The 22482-nt window shown below is 40.9% G+C and overlaps 1 protein-coding gene across 2 annotated transcripts in view; it reads left to right on the top strand.

Annotated features, from left to right (window-relative positions):
- Positions 1-18822, top strand: part of ZNF654 (zinc finger protein 654) — a 38760-nt gene extending 19938 nt beyond the window's left edge. Inside the window, exons 8-9 of one of the 2 annotated variants that reach the window (XM_077342195.1) lie at positions 1624-3910; positions 7686-18820. In XM_077342195.1, the coding sequence (XP_077198310.1) occupies positions 1624-3910; positions 7686-7693 (2295 nt within the window). In that variant the 3' untranslated portion in view covers positions 7694-18820. Of the gene's footprint in view, positions 1-1623; positions 3911-7685 lie in introns of both variants that reach the window. The other variant, XM_077342196.1, reaches the window with a different exon arrangement.
- The last annotated feature ends 3660 nt before the right edge of the window (positions 18823-22482 follow it).

The raw sequence follows: 22482 nt of genomic DNA on the forward strand, positions 1-22482 counted from the left end.
AGGGCAAAAGAAGAAGGGGACGACAGAGAATGAGGTGGCTGGATGGAGTAACTGAAGCAGTAGGTGCAAACTTAAATGGACTCCGGGGAATGGTAGAGGACAGGAAGGCCTGGAGGATCATTGTCCATGGGGTCGCGATGGGTCGGACACGACCTCGCACCTAACAACAATAACAACCAGAGCTTGTGCATAGACACTGGTAACAGCTTTCAGCAGAGGCTGAAGAGGTAGGGAAAGTTTCCTTAAGCAGTATCTAGCATGGGAATGGGAATTAATTTTAATCATAATTAATGTAAACTGGTGGCAAACCCATTCTGAATTATAATTTTACATACTGGTTAATTAGTCATAGCTTAGGTGGACCCTGGTGCTGTGTTACCATGGAACTATTAAGGGCAAGCAGATTTTGACATGCTTTCGTAGTTTACTATTGATGAGGGATGAAGGGCTTGATCCATAGGTTGTTTTCCATCATGGTAAAGCACCTCCAAGAACTGAAGGGGGCTTTTTGCTGATTTCCCTTTTGCCTTTGCATAGGCTCATATAGGTCCTCTGGTCATGAAGAGTAGCATTTCAGTGGGTAAAGTGGGAAGAGAGAGCAGGAAATGTCTGCTAATGGCACTCTTCTGGTGGCACTTTGAATCCAAGTCATTATCTGTTAGAGGTAAATGGATTGTTCCAAAAATCCTAGGTTTTATTAGAGAGAAAGTTAAATCCTATTCCATTAAATATATTTATCAGAAAATTATATAACGAATATGTGAATGCAGAAGTATCTTCAGCATACTGGGAAGCTGGTTAACAGAATTGTGAACTTTAAGATTATGTGTGACTGTGATTGTTAATAAAGTGGTACTTAAGAATAATGAAGAATTGAAAAAAGTAGCCTTTAACTTGCACATTAAACTAAACTTAGAACCTGGTTTTGTATATAGAATGTGCAGAATACTGTGGCATGATCTACTTGTGGCTGGCTTTGAAAACATCTCAGACCTTCTGTTTGGTAGGAGAAAGACTCTTACATAGGATCAGCCACTTAAGACATTTAACTCGGGTGTTTCATCACCTGCACTGGTTACTGGTTTTTATATAAAAGGTAAAGGTATCCCCTGTGCAAGCACCGAGTCATGTCTGACCCTTGGGGTGACGCCCTCCAGCGTTTTCATGGCAGACTCAATATGGGGTGGTTTGCCAGTGCTTTCCTCAGTCGTTACTGTTTACCCCCCAGCAAACTGGGTACTCATTTTACCGACCTCGGAAGGATGGAAGGCTGAGTCAACCTTGAGCCGGCTGCTGGGATTGAACTCCCAGCCTCATGGGCAGACAGCTTCAGACAGCATGTCGCTGCCTTACCACTCTACGCCACAAGAGGCTCTTATATATATAGCCATTTATAGCCCTTTATGGCTTAGGATCAACATGCTTATCAAACCACATACTCTTGTATACTCCCATGCACCATCTGTGTTTACTACATGATTACTAAATCTAAAATATTGCTGTTTAAAATTGAATTCTGTCAAGTTTTAGTCTTTCTTTCTTTCATTCTTTTTTTTTAGGAGTGCAATGTCTGCATGTTGTAATGCAACTTTTAGAGTAATGGGCTTTTATTCTTTCCCACAGGTTGGCAAGGATGGTTTGCAGATTTGTGTTGAAATATGCGGAAGTGCTCTCCAGTTGGATCTCCGTGATGACCCCAAAGTGAAATGTCTAATATACAAATCTATTGCATACTTCTTGCCTAACGATTTGGAGATTGTCAGAATATGTGCTCTTTCCGTCTTTTTTCTCGAGCGCACTTTGGAATCCTACCACACTGTTGAACATCTATATAAACATGTAGATGAAGAATACAATGAGCAGATCAGTTCTGTTCAGAATCGTGTGCGTTTTGAGTTGCTTCCAGTTTTGAAAAAGGGTTTGTTTTTTGACCCTGAGTTCTGGAATTTCTTGATGATCAAGCAGAACTGTTTAGCATTGCTAAGGGACAAAGCAACAGTTGACCTAAATGAAAGTACACTGGGGCGTTCTTCTGCTAGTACACAGAAGCTGCCACGCCGAGCATTGCGTAGTGATAATTCCTGCATAGCAGATGTAAGCAATGGAGAACTAGGCCATGAAGACCTTTCTGCAGCACAGTCCATATGTCATGGTAATTCCAGAAAGAACCACATAGCTCTTGGATCACCTAAAGTTGATCACAATGTACCTAGGCACCTCTGTGTGCTATGCAACAGGGAATTTCTTGGAGGTCATATTGTGAGGCATGCACAGGCTCACCAGAAAAAGGGCAGTTTTTCATGTGTAATGTGCCGCAGAAAATTCAGGCAGAAAGGAGTAATGCTTAAGCACTTAAAGAATCACATCAAGAAGATGACAAGGCATCAACTCACTTTTCCATGTCATGATCAAAAATCTGATGTAAATGAAGTAAGGTGCTCTGGTCCAGATGTTCCTCTTGAAAATGGGAACTTGGAGAACTCTGAGGATAACAAAATGGAAGTTAGCATTTCAAGTACTGCTCAGGAGGCACAGAACACTGAACTCCCATTGGCTGTGACTGAAAATCATATGAGCAACCAGGATATCATTATTGAAAATGGTAGTTGTGATAGCTGTTCAAATAACACTCCTGAGCCAGAAACTACAGAAGTATTGCCAGAAAGTGATGCCAGCTTGAGTAATGAGCTCCCCATACTTCATAGAATAAATGGTGTCATATGCCCTCAAAATGACCTGAACATTATGGACCAAGCAGGCAACTTCAAGTGCCCTGCAAATGGCTGCATTAGAGTCTTTAAGAAGATTAGGTTTTTGAATAAGCATGCGCGGAAAGCTCATCCCACGGATCTGAAGGTGCAAGAGCATATAATGAAGTCAAATAGAGGAAAATGTCGCTTTTGTCAGAGAAAATTTTTAGATTGCCAACATTTTATTGATCATCTAAAGCAACATGTATATCCAAATGTACATTTTTGTTTACATTTTAATTGTAATCAAAGATTTAAGCTGTCCACTGAACTTGCAGAGCATACAAAAAGTCACAGTGAGTTTAAAGCTCAGTGTAATTTTGCAGAGTGCCCTGAACTTTTTGAGGACCTTTCATTGCTGTTTGAGCATGAAGCTCAACATTATTCAAACAAAACGGATCAGCCTGAAGAGGTCAATGAAAATAATTCTTCAGATATTGCTTTGGAATCTCAGAGCAGCATCCAAGAAAATGCAAAGAGCAGTAATGAAAAAGAGGCTGCAATAGACTTGCCAGTTCCAACTTGGAAAGCAAGGAAAGATTCTACAGAACCAAAGACTTACATCCAGAGCGAGAAAAAAATAAACAGTTTAACACAGAATGGGAATGAAAATGCATGTGAAGATACTGCTATAGTTGTGAACTTGATAGACCAAAAGATACCTGCAATAGAGCCAAATTCTGAGAACTGTAACGTTAGTAACCAGTTAGTCAATGGACATAGTGAACTGGAACAGGCTCCTTCAGATAGTGCTTTGGAAAAAGTGACTGACAGCACAGAGACAGAAAATGGATCCATTCTGCAAGATTTACACAGCTGTAATGATATTCTACCAAACAGTATTACAACCGTCTCACAGTCACCTTCCAAACCAAATCAGATAACGGAAAACACTTCATATGGCTTAATTTTAACAAAACCCTATGTTAGACCATTGCCTCCAAGTTACCTTGATGAACGGTACATTAGCATGCCAAAACGTAGAAAAACTTTGGTGGACAAGGTAGATGCTCATTTAGAGCAAGATAAAACTTGTAGCAAGTCAGAGAGGTTACGATGCAGCAAATGCCTGACCATCTACTGTAACTCGGAAGCACTTCAGCTTCACCTTGCACAAAAGAAGTGTCAGACACTCTTTGGATTCGATTCAGATGATGAAAGTAAGTCTTGCAGTGCTGCTGCTGTCTTGTGCATAGGTCTGGCCATTGAAAAAGAGACCCCAAAATATCCATTTTTGACAGAAAGGTTTCCTTAAAAGTTCAGCATGTGATGGCAGAAAGGAAAAATTCTGTTCAAAGAAATGCTGTCAATGTCTCTGATTTGTAACATGGTTCCATCTGCTGATACTTAAATGTGGAGTTTTAAACCTTGAACAGATGTGAGATATCTTACCTAGAAACCCGAGAAGAGTCTCATGTTTTACCAGAAATACATGAAATCTAACTTCCCCTTACTCTTTGTTTTGGGGGGATTATAACTCTTCAAAATAAGAGAAGCGGTATCTGTAGATTTAAGAAGCAAATGGCTTCTGGAGTATTGTTAGAAAACCATAACTGTGGTGTAAGTATTCAAGCCTGTTCTGTCAGCAACAGCCATCCTGCAATTAGATATCACCCAACTTATGTGACTCACCCAGGCTTGATTGCTTCCTGCTTTTCAACAGCAGCCACATTATGAAAGCCAGTGTGGTGTAGTTGTTAGTTTCAGACTAGGATCTGGGAGACCCAGGATAAAATCACCATTCTACTGTGGAAGCTCACTGGCTGACAGTGGACTAGTTACACATTCACAGTGGACTTGTGAGGACACAATGGAGGAGAGCAGAAAGATGTAAGCTGCTTTGGATCTCTTTTGTAGAGAAAGATGGAAGATAAATACATATAGGTGAAGATGGGCAGATAAAAAGTAGGTTAATTAGTGGGTGGGAAGGAGAGAAGGAAGCAGGGAATGGTTATATGCAGGCTGCTAGGAAAGGGAAAGAGGAAATAGTCTGGGAGGGAACACAGGAAAATGAACCTCCCTCTTCTAGTCTTGGAAGGGGAGTCTAGAAATGAATAATTAATTATAATAAGTCTTTGAAGGTTCCCCACTGCACAACTTGAGCCTAGCCCAGTGGCTGGCACCTGACTCAGACCAGCAGATTTGCTGTGCAACAGTCTCACTGGGAAGAGACTGCTGGTGAAAGGCAGATAAAGGTAGGCTGGATGGTGTGTGGGAAGAAGGAGAAAGAAATGGGGCTTTCAGAAGAGGTACAGAGGAAATAGCGGGGAGAAGAAATAAGATGCCTCCCACCAATTCTTACAGGTTCCCTGCTTGTAACGTTTTGATACTTGAAATGATAAGGTTGCTATTGAACATTAGGGGTTTAAGACTATATAAACTTGCACAAGATGTCTTCATGGTTCTCCAGTTTGTATGGAAAGGCTGTTGAGAAAAATGGAATGAAGATCTAGCGAGTTTTTTTTTTGTGGGGTTTTTTTGGGGGGGGCAGGAGATGTCTCAATTATTTCTGTGCCTGGTCATAATTGTGTTCAGTATAGTAAATGGCTAAGCTGATATATTTTGCACTTATAAAACTGATGTTTTATAAAACTGATTCTGGTTAGCAGGACTTATGAGGTAGAGGGAAGTAAAGTTTTTTGGTAATTGAATACTGACACTTTGGTACTTCAAGCTTATGGTCTGAAGATGTGTTTTCAAATCCAGTACTATACCTTTATACTGCTGCTGGGTCTATTAACCAGTGAACTTCTTGTGAAAAGTTTCCAACTCTCTTGGATTTGGTCTCCTTTGACTTTGAGATTGAAACAATGTGTTCTGTGACTGGGACTCAGTGTTCCTTGAACTGCCAGCTGGTGCATTGTGTAGTAGTCTTTTCCTGGCAGACAGGTTACATCAGATTTATAGGGACCACTTTGGGTTTCCTTTATCAGGTGGAACTCCTTCAGTCCAAAATGCTTTATAATCTATGGAACATTCACCTGCTTGGACTTTTGATAATATTCAAGATAACATTTCCTCTGTTATCTTCTGTAGTCAGAAAATAGGTTCAGTGAGGAAGGGATGTCTATATCACCCTTGGTACACTAAGAACACAGGTGTGTGGAGGCTATTCCTCACCTTTAGAGTGCCGTTTAATTGGTCTTATGACAAAGTCCAATCTAAATGGATTACTTCTTTACCCTCACCAAGAAGGCACAAGACTGCTAAACCTTCGTTTGTTTGACTCTCATAAGAAGTGCATTGTATCCCTACTAGGGGTGCACATTCAGTTAATCCACCTGAAATTCCTGAAAAAAATTAGCCAAAGGTTGTTGTTGTTGTTTTTTTTTTTTTTGGACTATCCAAAATAGTCAAGCCTGAAAATACTTGGGATTTTTTGGGAGTGTCAGCCACAGCTGAACTGTAAAGGGCTTTCAGTCCCTTTAAATACCTTCTGAGTGAGCTCTCAGCTTGGAGAAGACATTTAAAGGGACTGTGAGCCTATTAAGGGCCTTCATAGTTTACTTGTACCACTATGACTTGCAGAAGGCATTTAAATTTTAAACGGACTGCATTCCCTCTAAAGTTTAAATGCTTTGGAGCAGCTTGAGGAAGTGGCAAAAGAGTAAGGTATGATCTGCAGGAACTTCTCCATTGTGCAAGGAGCCTCTGCACCAAAGCCTTAAGAGGAGATGATGTGGCCACTATGTGCCAGCAGTAGCCCTGTCTACTTGCCTGGCCACGAGCACTGGGCAAAGCCTCTGAGGTGCAACAATGCTGCCAGGAGCTGCTGCTCTTGAAACCACTCAGGCTGCCCCTGCTTGGCCAGCTACAAGTTGACTGTGTCTTTGCCTGCCCAGCCTTCTGGCTCCATGTGTGCATCCGGCTTGGCTTCCATGGTGTACCATGGAGGAGTTCTGCCTGCTGGTTCTTCCTTTTCTGTGCTCCACGCTTCTCTTCCTCCATGAGATGGGGTCCATTTCTTCCAAACTTCAGATTGTTTGCCTTCCCCACAAGGATTTTTTTCAATTACATAAATAGTGGAAGTGCTTTAACTTTGTGGCCTTGCCTACTCTGTGTGTATGCATGTGTGTGCACGGGCATTGAAAAATTGTACAAAAAGGAGTGCCAAGTGTTATCATCTTCCCTGTCAGTGCTGCATGAAAATAAACAATTGCTTCCTGGGGGTGCATGGGGGTGTGTGTTAAATGCTTCCCCCCCTCCATCAGAACCAATGGATGATGGGGGCACCTTCTTTGGGGACCCTTAGTCCTGTTCCTTGATCCTGTCTTTTCAAATTTGGAGGTTTTTAAAGAGATGAACCAGCTGCCATGCTGCAAATTTGATGCCTCTACTTAAAAGCACAACCCAACCTTCCAAAGCCACACATACCCCTCAGTCAATTCACTATTATAGCCTATGGGGACCATTTACTGTAATGGTCCCCTTAGGCTATAATGGAGCTGGAAAAAATTGGCATTTCTGAATATTTACCAAATGAATATATCATACCAGTACTGGGATTCAGGAGTGTTGGGAAATACCAATTTTTGGAAGGCTCAAAATACCCAAAGCTGAAAAATACTGGTTTTTTCCTTATTGCACACCCCTAATCCTGTATAAGAAGAATTAAGGAGGCTGTAAATAACTATAAATAATTCTTGCACACTTCTAAAACATTGCAAATCTGCCTTTGTATATTTCTGACATTATGGTTTACTGTATTTGGATGGTGGGGATAATTATTTGGCTGTGTATTTGAGCTTGTATGTCACTGGACCTGACTTTTAGATCTACTTCAATTGTGTTTTGGAGAGAAATAAGCTACTTGCCTTAAAATATTGTAGTCAGACAACAGATGAATATTTTTTCAGACTGCATTTTAAATATAAGTAACTGATTAAGAGTAGAATTGAAGTCCAGAAAACTGACTAACATTATTTGTTTTTACAGGTGCCTGATCAAATTTTGTGAGAAGTCTTCTCTGTTTGAGGAGCGCTGTGATGGAACACTACAATATTTTGCATCAGTTTGCTTTTTCCTTCTTGGCCTTAATTATAAAGTCTGAAGTCATTAACAAAAATCATGACCTTTCTCAGTCAAAGCACACAAGTCACAGCTAAGTTGTAGTAGGATTTGTGCAGAATTGGAGTCCAGAAAACTCTTATAAAGCCCCAAAGTACCAGTTATCCAGAAGCCACAAGGTACCATATGAAGCCCAATATAACATCATGATGCAGCAGCGTACCATATGGCTGTCATGTGCAGTGATGATGGCCCAATGAGATGCAAGTGGTACATGCTTCTTTCTGGTTGTGCATGTTCAAAGGAAGCCTGTCTACATTATTGAGTCATCACATTAAATGTCGCTGTGTGCATAAAAAAATTGGTCAGTTAAAAGTTGATCTGTTTGTAGAGAGTGATTATTCTTAACATGTACTAGCTTGATGTTTGGCTTCTAAACAACTGAATGTAACTTAGAGCAGAAGTGACCTAGATAAAGATCGATTTAAGTGTTGAGACATGCAATAGAACAGAAGCATATCTAGTCCACACATAAGCACTAAAACCATACTCGGATACACCAAAATTCCCTTTTCTAATACCTGACTCAGGAAATATGTAGGAAGAAAGCAGTTGCAGTGAGATCTAATAAATCAGTAAAAGTACTATATTGGGTAATAACAAATGTAGGTTAACAATTGACAGCACCCGTTATATGAATCAAGCTAATTTGAAGTGGGATGTACCACTAAATTTTGCATTATGATTATTCTGAAATAGGTATGGCTGACAACTTTCTGTTTCCCCTATAATGCATGAGTTACAGTAGAAGATGATCCCAGAAGGCACACAGTAAATTGTCAGATGCTAGGGGGGAAAGTAACTGGCAGAAGAATTTTGTACCTATATTGTATCAATATAAACAGATAAGCACTGAATTTTCACTATTAAAATTTTGGGGTTTTCCCCTGGTGGATTCTTATAAAATATCTACAAGTTTATAAAGTTCAATGATAAAAAAGAATTCTAAAACAATAATTACTTTAGCTAACTGAATGCCTGTAAGAATGACTCGCACTGTGCCTTGAGAGGTGAAGCTTTAAGTCCCCTTATCCTGATACAGTAAATTGTAAAGGCAGAACATCCCCCCCCCCCAGGTCAATCTTTTCTTGAGAAGAAACAGATGTGTAGACTTTTCATCGTCATTCTATTGATTTTTCTTTTTCTTATCACACAGTCTTTTTCCTCTCCTTGGATCAGTTCAGAGGATATGTGAGTCAGGGTTTAACTGGTTTGTCTGAATCCTTTTATCATAATCACAACCTGGAAAATTTTTTACAGTAGTCAAATCTTGATTTTGGCAAATCTGGTTTCAGCAGTGTTGCTGTTTCCCCGTCTCCTCACCAGAGACCTGGCTGGTAATGTCTCCCTTGCAGTACCCTACTGATGGAAAAGTGTCACAGCATCACTAGCTTGCATATCATTGGCTACAGTCAAAACAAAGACATGGAAACTTGTCTTGGGAGTGTTAAATCGCTCTCAGAAAGGCATTGGTCCAAGTCAGGGGTAGTCAACCTGTGGTCCTCCAGATGTTCATGGACTACAATTCCCATGAGCCCCTGCCAGCAAATGCTGGCAGGGGCTCATAGGAATTATAGTCCATGGACATCTGGAGGACCGCAGGTTGACTACCCCTGGTCTAAGTGATATCCCTCTCTTCTTTCTTGGCAGGAAGGTGGAAGGCCTTTAAAAAAATTAACCCTTTCTTTCTAAGAAAATAATCTGCTGTATTTAACTACATCCCACTACATACAAACTTGGTGCCCCACCTAAACTCCTGTCTGTGCTCCAAAGCAGTGGTCCCCAACCTTTTTTAGGCTGGGGACCGGCAGGGCAACTGCCCCGCCCGCGCATCACACATGCACGGCCGCACCCACGCATCGCGCATGTGCGGCCGGGCCGCACATGTGCACATGCACGGCCGGGCCACGCATGCGCAATGCGCGGGCGCAGCCCTGATTCCCTCTCCCCCCCTCCTGCAGTAAGAAGCTTCCCGGGCCGCAAGCTTGCGGCCTGGGAAGTTTTTTACTGCGGGGGGGGGGGGGCGGGGAGAGGGAACCGTGGCCCGGTGCCATGGCCTTTGCGGCCCGCAGGTTGGGGACCACTGCTCCAAAGCATACAAGATATGTTAAGCAGATCACACCCCATCCCAGTCTTACTTGAATGCCCTGACATCACTGGGAAACAATCCAGAATTAAGTCAAGATAGTGACTTAACACATGTAACACAAAATCATATTCAAGACTAGCTGGTTAATAAACCGGTTTCAGTTCCTAGCTTTGGAGCATGTTTTAAGGTGCCCTTACTAACGATAGTGTAGTGGTTTGAGTTCAGTCAGTTAATTGTATTCAGTTTAATTAAACCATGGTTTTGTGTTGTGCCTGTACTGGCACTTTTTGTGTTCTGAAGGGTACAACTGGATCAGAGTTTGGTGCATTCATTAAGAGGGAATCCTTAGAATTAAGAGTATAGAACAAGTGTGTGGGTTGTTTTGGTTTGGTTTTTTTGCAATGGGTATATGATCATTTATATAATAGTTCTTCAGTTGTCTATGCAGTCCTGTATGGAACAGTGGATGCGCAGGCCAGCCACGGGACTGTTTCTTACTGTTCTATTTTTTTAATACTGTAGGGGGAGTCCCTCCCCTGCAGAGCTCATTAGAGACAGTTTCCTGCCCAGTGGTCACATGCTATGCATAGAGGGCCAGCCTCTCCTTCCCTCCCTCCCTCAATCCTTTCTTGCTACCATTAGTTTGGATGTACTTCTCTTCAGCTTTGTGACTTTCAAGTTTCAAGAACTTTCTTGGCTACTGGATTTTTTCCCTCAGTAGGGAAATGTCGCAGAAATCTTTGTTTTAAATATATACCCAATGTGGTTAAAAGAAGACCTAATTGGATGAACATTTCGTATTCCTTTTCTGTTTGGGCAAGGCCCATAGCATGGCCACTGGATATAGAAATGAGCTCCAGAAACCCTAAACCTGAAGATAAGATCTTGGGGAAGCTCTGTGTGGAGTGACCTGCAATCTTCGCCTTCCCCATCTTAGAAAGTATCACGGATATTGTCTCTGCCAAAAGCCAGCCAGCATTGTAGATAAAGAAGCTGTATGATGTAACAGGAAGGTCTTACTTATTTGTTCAGTCATCCCCCTGGCTTCGTCCCTCATAGCCAAAGAGAAACATGGAAGACAACACTTAGGCATACATTCCTTGCCAGCTGATAAAGAAGAAAGAAAAACTGATAGAAAAGCTTTTTCTTCACTGCACTAATGTATAACCAACAATAGTTCAATTATAGAGGGTACCAGTTGTTCCTTTGAGAGTAGATACAGAAATACTGTCTGAGGATAAGAAACCTTGTTAAAGTGCTGTAAGTGGAGGTACTGCACCTATCTAAACAGATCTATGCAGGCATGCTGCTAACTCTTCTTCCAAGGTTGTGGCATCAGCACTTGAACTGTTGAAGACATGCCTGGTTACACTCCAGAGCCTTCCCTTCTTGACACCAGAGTTCTATTTGAAGGCACAACATGGTTTGCCTCATCAACTGACGTTTTTGTCGCAGATCAAGAAAAACAAGCTTGTTTATTTGGCATCACTGCAGGTCCTGATACTCCATACAGCAGCCTTTCTCAATTTTCTTACTATTGAGAAACCCCTGAAACATTCTTCAGGCTTCGAGAAACCCCAGGGTTTCACGAAACCCTGGTTGAGAAGGCTTGCCATATAGACTTCAGCAGTCCTATCAATTTAATTGCACTTACCATATGCATGGCATGTCTACCATCAGGCCTGCTTGCCACAGTATCCTACACTGCAGCCCTTTTCAGGATCTGTACCACAAGGCAGGTGCAGGAATAGCCAGCCATCCCTAAGGTGTCAAAGCAGCAGCAACCACCCCTCCAGCACCAGGTACTTAATAACTGTATGCTCAAGTTAAAGCATGACTTGGCATCCCTTAATTAAAAAGAAGCAGTACAAAATCTGATCCCATTACAGGGTTCTACTGTCAGTTTTTCTTAGTATCCACAAAAAATCGAGGACCCATTTTACATCTGAGATTTGAACTTTGTTCTATACATCAGAAAAAGTAAAATTTCTTTGTCTCAAAACTGTTAACATTAGCCTGCTGGTTCAGTGTTCTTGTCCTGCAGGGTGCTTTTTTCATAGTTATTCACACTTGATACCACAGATATCTGTGTTATAAGTATAACCATGTTTCTTACCAGTATATGGCTCTGCTGTTTGGCTGGGTACAGCCCCAAGGGTATTTTCTAAATTTGTTCCTGGAGCATGTCAATGGATACTCCATTTTACTCATATTGGATGCCTGCCTCATTGTTGCACCACCCTGTGAGAAACTAGAGCCTCAAGTTTATTTAGTTGTGCATGCATGACAGGAATTCAACTTGATAATTAATACAAAAAAAAATCATGCATAGAACCCTCTCAGAAATTTCTTTTATTGGAGCTGTACTGGATGCTTCAGTGGCTAGGTCCTTTTTACCAGTTGATAAAAGCTTTGCAAATTAAGGTGTTGTCTAAGCACCTGGCAAATGGGATTTCAATCTTCTGTTCTTTCAAAAATTAGTAGGTCTAATGGCCTCTATCACAGCTACAACTCCAAATGCATGTCATAGAATGCGATCTTGACAAAATTGGTTATTAAGTACATTCCACCCTGCGTTGCACTCTCAACAGACTTGGTTCACAGTACCTAGAGGCAGTGTTAGACAGCTGGATTGGTGAAGGTATCCTAGCAATTTTCTAGTTGAGAGTACTATTCAGGACAAGAGTCAGATTTCCATCACCTCCAACGCCTTGTTACAAGGTTGGACAGCCCATTATGGTTCTCTTTCTATATGTGGTCACCTAAAGCAAAGGTTTTCATATTAACCTTTAGAGTTATTTTCAATATGTTATACTCTTACCTTTGCAGAGATTACCAATGGGGAAGTCATTTGGGTCACCAGACAACCTGATAGCAATGACTTACATAAAGCAGCAAGGGGCCACAATCTCAGCTGCCCTGTGTAAGGAAGCCACTATTATTTGGGAGATGGCTATAGCCCAAGGATCCCTTACTCCAAGCAATGCATGTATAAGCATCAGCAATAGAAGAGCGGATATTGTAAGCAGGATAGGGGAATTATATCTACCCAGTTTTTCAACTGTGGTGGTTTGTGAAAGTGGGGCTTTTTGCTACCCAAGCCAATCCAAAAGCCCCAACATTTTGCTCCATATCAGGTTTTGATCAGATGCCTTTCAAATCAGATCAATGGGCAACATGTTTTATACATTTCCACTTATTCACAGGATATTGACAAAAATTTGGAAAGAGAATGTGTGATGTATCCTGATCACTGTTTTTTGACCCAGGCAAGTTTGGTTTCTGACCCTTTTATAATTGTCCAAAGGCATATATACGTCTACCTCAAGCAGCAGACCTGCTTTGCTGGGCCCAGTGGTACATCATGAGATAGGCAGGATCAGGTTGACATCATGGGTTCTGAACAGTCTTAACTCAGGTTCTCTGATATTAGCCAATGTCCTAATTAATGTACGTAGACTCTCTACTAGGAAGTCCTATATGAGAAGATGGGTCTGTTTTCCAAATTAAGCTAGGAAATGGGGGTTTACCCAGAGGAGTGCCCAATTGCCCTGGTATTAAAGTACCCTTAACAAATCAGTTTTGTCCTTGAAAGTGTATTTAGCAGCTCTATCAGCTTACTATTGCATGAAAGAATGCTGTTTTCACATCCAGCATCCAAGAGTTTCTTCAAAGTGTTGCTGAATTTATTCCCTCAAGACCACCTATAGTAGTCCTTGTCAGTGGTTCTACTGCAGCTTATGCTAGTCCCATTTGAGCCAATGGGCTCTTCTAGTTGTTAATCCTGTTCTTTGCAGTTGCATTTGTGGTTGTCTCATCTGCCAGGAGTGTGGGAGAATTAGAAGCTTATTAAGTTTCAGATTAGTTATGTCAAGACCAAGTCTACGTTTAAAAAAAAATAAATGTAATGTCTACTTTCCACCTATCTCAGGATATAGTACTCCCTGTACTTGTTCCATACCCTACCCCTGAGGCTGAGAAAATGCTACATTCTTTAGATATAAAAAAACTTTATTGTTTTATCTGGGTAGGACTAGATATTTCAGACATTCTCTGCCTGTTTGTGTGTATCTCTGGCGCAATCAATTTCCAGGTTTGGAGCGGACCAAGTTACCATGTCCTATGGAGCTTACAGCACAGGCAGTGTCAGGAGCATATCAGAGGGAGACCCATTGGGAGCCTTTCGCTGACTTGAGTAGGGACATGGTTGTCTTTAGACATGTTCATCACATTATTCTGTAGATGTGAATGCAAGAAAAGATTCAGCAGTTAGCAGAGGCATGTTGCACTCCTTGTTCAACTGAGACTCACCCCACCACCACAGTAAGAAGCTCTATAGTCCCCCAGTGTGAAACTGCACAGGAGACTGAAGATGAAGCATTGTGCACTTACCTAGAACTGTTGTTCATCAAAGTGACTTCTCTGCAGGTGCACATTTTGTTCCTCCTACCCTGCTATGAGTTCATGGGATATAATTATGTCTATGACACTCGCAGTGGTTCAGGAGGACTGAGAGAAGGATGGAGCAGAGCATGTGACTATGTTGGGAAATGGTCTCTAATGAGCTCTGCAGGGGAGGGGCTCTCCTTAGAGTATTAAAAAAGCACCAAAATAGCTGTGAGAGAGGCTCTGGTGGCTGGCCTGTGCAAATGATATCGGGTGGTGCCTGCACAGAAGACACCTTGATGAACAACATATAGGTCAGTGCAACTGTTTGTGTCTTTCAGGATGCAAACATGTAAAACCTTAGTTAGAAATAGATTATGTTTGCATAACATTGAATAGTTTTGTTATTTGAGCTGTTCAAATAATTGAACTTTAATATCAGTCCATTCTGATTCTTTTAAAACCAAAATATAAAACTACTCATACCTTCCATTCATAAGAAATGAGCAAGCTACAATTTTTTTTTAAGTTCATCAATGATTTAGCTACTGGAAAGGAGTAAAGAGATGATGACAGATACATTTGTCCTACATTCAGATTTTTTAATCACTTCTAGAGATTGATGCCTAGAGTGGGGAACCAAAAACAGTTTTAGCTCCTTTGCACAGTGATTAGGATTGTATGTACTTTGTGCTGAAATCAAAATTAAGCAAATTCTTTAATGAGAAAAGCTGCATCCTTTAAATCAGTTAAATTTAACACATTTGCATTATGTATTTTGTTTAGTGTAAGAAACTTGCCCACCACCAAACAAACATGATACTTAGGGTCTAGTTTTTATATTGTGTGCACTACAGATACAGAACTACTTCTGCAAGGCTGAACTTCTCCAATATAAGTAGCAGTTAACAAGAGATCATATTTTTACGTTTAATTGGAATAACTGCCAATTGCCAGTATATTTTTTTTAAAAATGACTCAATTGAAATCTGTCTTAATACCAGTTCAGTAAATTGTTCCTCCCAGTTGTAAGAGGGTTAATAGTGCACATTGTCATAAATGCTGGCTTCTTTATTTCACCTAAGTTTATATCAAATTTAACTTTTTATCAATGAATTTTAAATTTAAATAGTACTCATACTATGTCTCCCATACTGTTATATTTCTGTCATTTTAAAAAGCTTTGTTTTACTGTTCTAATTACGCTGAGTCAAAGAATATTAGATCTGTATAAAACCTGAAAGGCCGCTTCAGTGGAATTGCATTTAGAAGTACCCGAAAAGTAAACAACATTCTTGGGCTTCTTTAGAGCATGTTGCTTTAAGATAGACACTCTAGTGCATTAGTTTCAATATGAAGACTGCATCAATAGTCGTGACTACATTTTTTTTTAACCAGGCCTAGATTGGGTTTAGGTTTCTGATTGTATATCATAACACCTCTGCCATTTGTTCAGCCTGAAATGGTCTGTCTTCTGATTCCTGTGACCTGCCTCTTGTTGGGCTTCAAGTTTATTATCAGCATGGGTTGTAATTCTAAACCCATACACAAGAATAAGTTCCGATGAAGTTGAAATACTTATTTCCCAAAGCAGATGTATATAATTGTTTGTAATATAGCAGTAAATAACATTGTAAAACTGAAAAAGTGGAATAAGTTACCCTTCTATAAAATGCTCGCTATTTCTGGTTTTGTTTGATTGGCCTTTTGAAGAACTTTCCACTTTAAAGTTAAGACACCTAACAGGAATGTGAAATTATTCTTTATGTAGGAACATCTCTTAGTCCAATCTCTGGCATGTGATGCTAGAACGCAGGCATTTATGGTGGGCTATGTTAATGGAGACACTGGTAATTATCTTAAAACAACTTATTTTCTTTGCAGAGATGATAGGATTGCTTTGCTGGCAGTCAGGTACAAATGTTTGGAGTTACAGTAATATAAAATGGTTTTCAAGCATTCTCGGTCTTAAGATTTAAGGTTAGTTTTGAAGATTTAAATTACTGAAGTAGTCGGGGACTCAATAAGCTAGGAAGCCAAGTATTAGGGCAAACAGGCTATCCGTTATTCTCCTGGCCAGTGCAGAGATTCACATGACAGGAACACTTGCTGAGTCTGCCCATAGCTGCAATAGGTGTCTGGTTTTGACTGGCTGCACCTGTTTCTGCAGGAATTGAAGAAATAAAATGGTATGAGTGATTTCTAGCCAACCTTATATTATTAGTCCTTCCTAACTTCTGTATTCCCAGTTGCAATGTATGGCTGCGAAAGTTGGACCATAAGGAAGGCCGAGCGTCAAAGAATTGAGGCTTTTGAACTCTGGTGCTGGAGAAGACTCTTGCGAGTCCCTTGGACTGCAAGGCGAACAAACCGGTCAGTCCTAGAGGAGATCAGCCCTGACTGCTCTTTAGAAGGCCAGATCCTGAAGATGAAACTCAAATACTTTGGCCAACTCATGAGAAGGAAGGACTCCCTGGAGAAGAGCCTAATGCTGGGAGTGATCGAGGGCAAAAGAAGAAGGGGACGACAGAGAATGAGGTGGCTGGATGGAGTCACTGAAGCAGTAGGTGCAAACTTAAATGGACTCCGGGAAATGGTAGAGGACAGGAAGGCCTGGAGGATCATTGTCCATGGGGTCGCAATGGGTCGGACACGACTTCGCACATAACAACAACAAACTTCTGTGTCAGCAGCTACACTAGCCCTTAAGGTCGAACAGGCTTGGAGGCAGAAGCAGCTGAGATGACATGGGATATGTCAGGAAGGTTTTTCTTAATAGTCCAGGTTAGGGACTTCATTGGACAGGAGTAGCCACTGTATTCACATTCATAAAGATGACCTGATACCACAAGTGAGATGTGAACAACAAAACAGTTATTATGCACATTTTTAAAATATTTAAATATTTATTTTGGTTACAGTTAGACTAATATCAATTTTAAATATTAGTTAAAATATCATTTAAAAGTTTAAGGAGGTAGCCAATCTTTTCAATCCGTTCATGCTGTAGCACAGTGGTATGCTTGTCTAGCTGCTTCCCTCTGGCAAAGAGAGCATGCATCTCAGTAGCTATATGCAGTGCTTATTAACCCAGTCAGGGAAATATGCTACGACAGGTGCTGGTCTCTCTACCCGACCACCCCCCCCCCCCAATCAGAAAATAGTGGTTCACAAAGCCACTGAATTGCTGCTGCCAAGCACATGGCTTTCTCTGCAACTTGTGGTCTTGAGCATGAAAAGCTAGAAGCCAGTGGGACAGCAGTTACCATAGGATTGCACTGTTTCCTGAAGAGGGAAACTTCTGGTGGCAACATGAGGTCAGATTGAGCCATTTCTGATAGCCCCAAACAGGGAGAGGAATATTATGTCACAATATTTTAGAATATTTAAACATATGATATAGAATAATATTGATGTTCTGCCTGCCTCCCAGCTCTGTTCCTGATAATCAGTTTTCTGGTTCTTAGGATGACCCTTTGTGCCTCAAATGAACACTGCACTATCCTTAATTTTAACAGTTTTCCAAATCTGTGTAGGATCTGACATCCCTTTTGAAAAGGATATTCATAAGCTTCTGTTACTACATTAATTTGGTTCACCGTGAAGGTCATGTAAAAAATATAATCAGGAGAGGTTTTTTAGGTAACCTGCCTCTACAACCAGATTTACTGAACAAGCTTAAAATTGATCTGTGGAGAAGGTCACTGGTACTTTGGTTTTTTCAGCCATATCCATTAAACATCTAGCAATTTGTATAGTTTGGATCATGTTTTACAAGAAGGCTCAACAGTTCTCCTTTGTTTAACAAGAAGGGGTAGGACAAAACATTTAAAAGGGGGGTGTTTTTAATTTATTTTGTACTGTATAACACCTTTATTAAATAAATGCAGTGTGTGCATTTTGGGATTCTTAAGTTTAATTTGTAAACGTTGTTATAGGTTCAGCAAGAAAGGAAATTGTGCTTCCTTGTTGAATGTTAAATTATTTTATTTTGCATTTTATATGAGTACAAATTAAAACTGAGCCATCAAACTGCAATAAATCAACAGTAGTATTTCATTTTGAACTTTTTGTATTGTAAATAGAATTGTTCAATAAAATACTGTGTTATTAAAATACAATTTTATGGTGTCTGGGCATCTGCCTAGGAAACATTAGTAATTCTACCATTTTTGTACACCATTTTGTATAGCCTTCAAAATTATATAGCTAAAATAGATTTACTCCTTATCAGTTTTCAGCTAAGTTTGGCTTCCCAACTGGCTCACTGTAATGTATTTTAAAAAATCCCTTTGCATTAAGTACAAAATACAATATTTTAAATATACATGCCTCACTGTCACCGTAAAGGACTCAAAGTTGCTTACACAGGAAAATGCTATTGTTTCCTGGTTTATTTAAATAAACTACAATTACATCTTGGCTGACTTACCTAAAGACTCAGACTTCAAGCCACAGGCCAAGACCATTTTGACTCATCACTAAAAGTCCATCTGCACCCAAGCTTTATAAAGTACCTTGAAGAGAAAGGGGAAGGCTTGTCCTCAGCAAAGATGTTTGCAGAGCTAGTAAGTATGTTCTTCCTCCTTTCTAATATTGCATTAGGAGTTGATTCCAACTGAAAAGGATTTAAATACACTGGGGAAGTGCCTAGCTGCTTTCTGCCTCTATGATGGCCTTGACAGTCTTGCATGGCTGAATCTAGGACAAATTATGAGTAAGTGCCTCTGTGATAGTGTCCAGAATGTCAAAAAATGCAACACGGTGACATTGAAGGGCAGCAGAGAGAATCTAACATGGAATTTTTTAAATGTGGATGAGCAAAAATAGGATACTATTGATGATTCTCATGATGGAGCCTCATTAGCTCAAAGCGAATCTTGGAGGATTTCCACAGTCCGATGCTTTCTAAAGAGCTTGGCTTCAGGGCCACTTCTGGATGTATTCTGCAAGCATGAAAAATTAGAACTTGTATAGTTAGATCACATGATTTTCATGAAGTTGACCTTATTTCTTTTATTTCATTCAAAATGTGATTTTTTTGGACTTAGAACATTACATCAGTAAGGAGCCATCACCACATGTCATTTCCTGAAAGCTCCACTTATTTCCATTAAATGTTCAAATAAGTCTGCCACTTGAGTGGGATGCACTCAGGTTATCACAACTGGCTTGATTTGCCTGTCTAATAAGCAAGTGAAACTATGTGACTGAATCAGAAAGGTTCCCACTATGTGACATGGAATATTCTTCTGAAGAATTTAAGTACTCATTGGTAATGTGCATGTTGCCCCTATTTGTACTATTACAAAATAAGATGACACATGTATGGGATCAATTCATAACAGCTACACTGCTACATGCATGATATACATTTAAAACCATATAGATGTTCTCTGAAATTAAAAAGCCTAAAATGAAGGTCATTTCTTGGAAGGGGATAAATATACAGAAAGCCTAAGCATTTATTACTATTGATGATCACCACTGCAGCATATTTGTCTCCCTTAATGAATCTCTTAAGACACATGTTTTTATTTGAGTTGTAATATTAAATGTGCATGACCAGAATAATAACAAAGGATCTTATGGCCTCTTAATTTATATATTGTAGTGTGATCTTTGTGAGCCAGACGCTTTTGGCAGATGCATGAACTCAACAGACAGCAATCTATTGCAGTCACCATTTTGGCTCATCCCTAAAACCTCATCTGGCTGCACCCAGTTAATGTATCTGCCTAAGGGAATCATGCTTACAAAATCACATTGCAATAAATGTATTAAGGGGCCATAAGACAGCAATCTATTATAGTCACTTGGAGTTCTGTTTTGCCAGACATTTCAGAATGGCTTATGTATGCTGTCAAGCTGCAACTTACTACTGTTGACTCCAGCAAGAGGCTTTAAAAGAAAGCAAAGAATAAAAATGCAATAAAACAATATTCCCATCATTGTCACTAAACCACTACATCACCAAACCCATCCCAAAACCATAATACATATAAACTAAATCATAACACCTGTAACATGTTTTGATCCCACCAATGTAAAATTAGCAGCTCAGATATGCGATAAATGTAGGGACAGCTCCTTGTTCTCACTGGAGGGCAGTATAGAGGCAGAGGCAAGCCATGCTGTTCTCTCCCACTACCCTCATTGTAGGCACTGAAGCTTGACGAAAGGTAAAGGTTTGCTTGTACTGTGTCACAGGCAGACCTGAATACTACAGTCTGAAGGTGCTTACAAAAATGCTTCCTACCTGTGGAAACCATAGCCAAAGAAAACAAAGTGCAAGTATTCTGTACTGGAGAGGTAACACAAGTTTGAAAGATGAGTGCTGAGGATCACATTTCTGAGCTCCCAGTCTTAATTTTCATATAACAATATGTTGTTGCATCATTTCCTCATGCAAATCCCTTAATGGCTGTGAATTCCAGTATGGAAGGATAGGCAAATATGTTGAGAAAACAGGTTGGATGGAAATCCTACACATGCTAGGGGAACTAAACTCTAGTGCAGCGGTCCGCAAGCTTTCGGCCGCTGCGGACCGCTGCGGCGGAGTGGGGGCAGAGGGTGGCCCGGGGGCCTGCGCACACGTGGCAGCCCCAGCGCAAACGTGCATGCGCGGACTGCCACGCATGTGCGTTTGCGCCCGGCAGGGGCATAAACATGAGTGCGCGGCAGTCCGTGCATGCGGCTCCCCCTCCCGGCCCCTCCGGGCCACCAGCAAATTGGCCGCTAAAGCCAAAGCGGCCGATTAGCTTGCGGCTCGGCAAGCTTCTCTTCCCTCCCCTCCCGAAACAAGAAGCTTGCCGGGCCGCAAGCTAATCGGCCGCTTTGGCGGCCGATTTGCTCGCGGCCTGGCGAGCTTCTCGCTTCGGGGGGGAGGGAAGAAGGAGCCGCAGCCCAGCCGCAGGCCACGGGTTGGGGACCACTGCTCTAGTGCTTTGAGTGGACTTCCAGTGTCAGAGATCAATTGGTAGAAAAATGCAGAAAGCACCCGTGCTGAATGAAGTTATGTGTGGAGAGTTTACCTTTTCCCCCTACACTCAGTTTTTTAGCATCCCAGGCAGGGAGAAAAAATTATGCCCACTTAATATGGATTAATTTAAATCCCTCTAAAATGGGAGAAGTTTTCTATCATTCTTAGGATTCACTAAGACTTTCTTCCCAACTGGATGAATGGAGAGTGGGAAGTCATGTCACAAAATCTGTTACCCATTTAAATCAGTGCAGACAATTAATGGGCTGATTAACTTGATATGAAGAATAAAAATCCTTTCTACAAACAAAAAGACTGACTTCGTTATTCACACATTCTTCTCCTATTAAAGATAAGCATTCATTCTCCAAATGTGTTACACTGACATATTTAATACAGATTCCTCATAACATAAATAAATAAATAAATAAAATAAACATATAGAATTGGGTGTATTGCTGATATGCTGACAGTTCCAAAGCCTCTGATTGGCCCTCAGTGGGGGATATGCACCTAATAGGGACAGGACACTTCCACACACGGGGCCAATTGCTGATCTTCCTTCTACTCCTCCCCATCCTTTCTGCTTTTTCTGGCTACTTACCAGGCCAGAAGAAGAGCTGGCCTTGCCTTACAGCAAATTGCTGAAGGTAAACCAGGATAGCAGGTGGAAGGCCAGCCTCAGCAGCCCGGATGGACCTCTCCCATCCCCACACATCCTCCTTAGCCATGCTTAGTGGTATCAAGGGCAGAGGATCAGCCCTGGTGCCCCTGCTCCCTAGATGATCTGCCCGGGGCCCAGCCATGCTTGGCAGCACCCTGGTTGGAGGACCCACCCCGGTCACCCTTTTTGGCCATTCAGCTGTTCCCACCCTGCCATTGCCTCCCACACCCCAGGTAGCAGGAGAAGGAATGGATGCATTTGGCGGTTTTATGCATTATATGTTTTTTTTTAAATTACAGCAAACAGAAAATGTTGTTCCTCTAACAAGCAATAGTAGTGAAAAACATCATTAGAATTTATTTTTATTTACTTATAATTTAATTTCTATCCCACCGCTCCCAAAGACCAGCTCATGGTGGCTAAAAGATTCACAATGAAACCCCCAGTTAAAACCCACTATAAAACCCTTTAAAATAACATCACAATCCAAAACCAAATCAGTGGTGGCTAGACTCTCCCATTTCTCAGTTCACACAGACAAATA

This window comes from Paroedura picta, chromosome 6, assembly GCF_049243985.1.
Source record: "Paroedura picta isolate Pp20150507F chromosome 6, Ppicta_v3.0, whole genome shotgun sequence".
NCBI lineage: Eukaryota > Metazoa > Chordata > Lepidosauria > Squamata > Gekkonidae > Paroedura > Paroedura picta.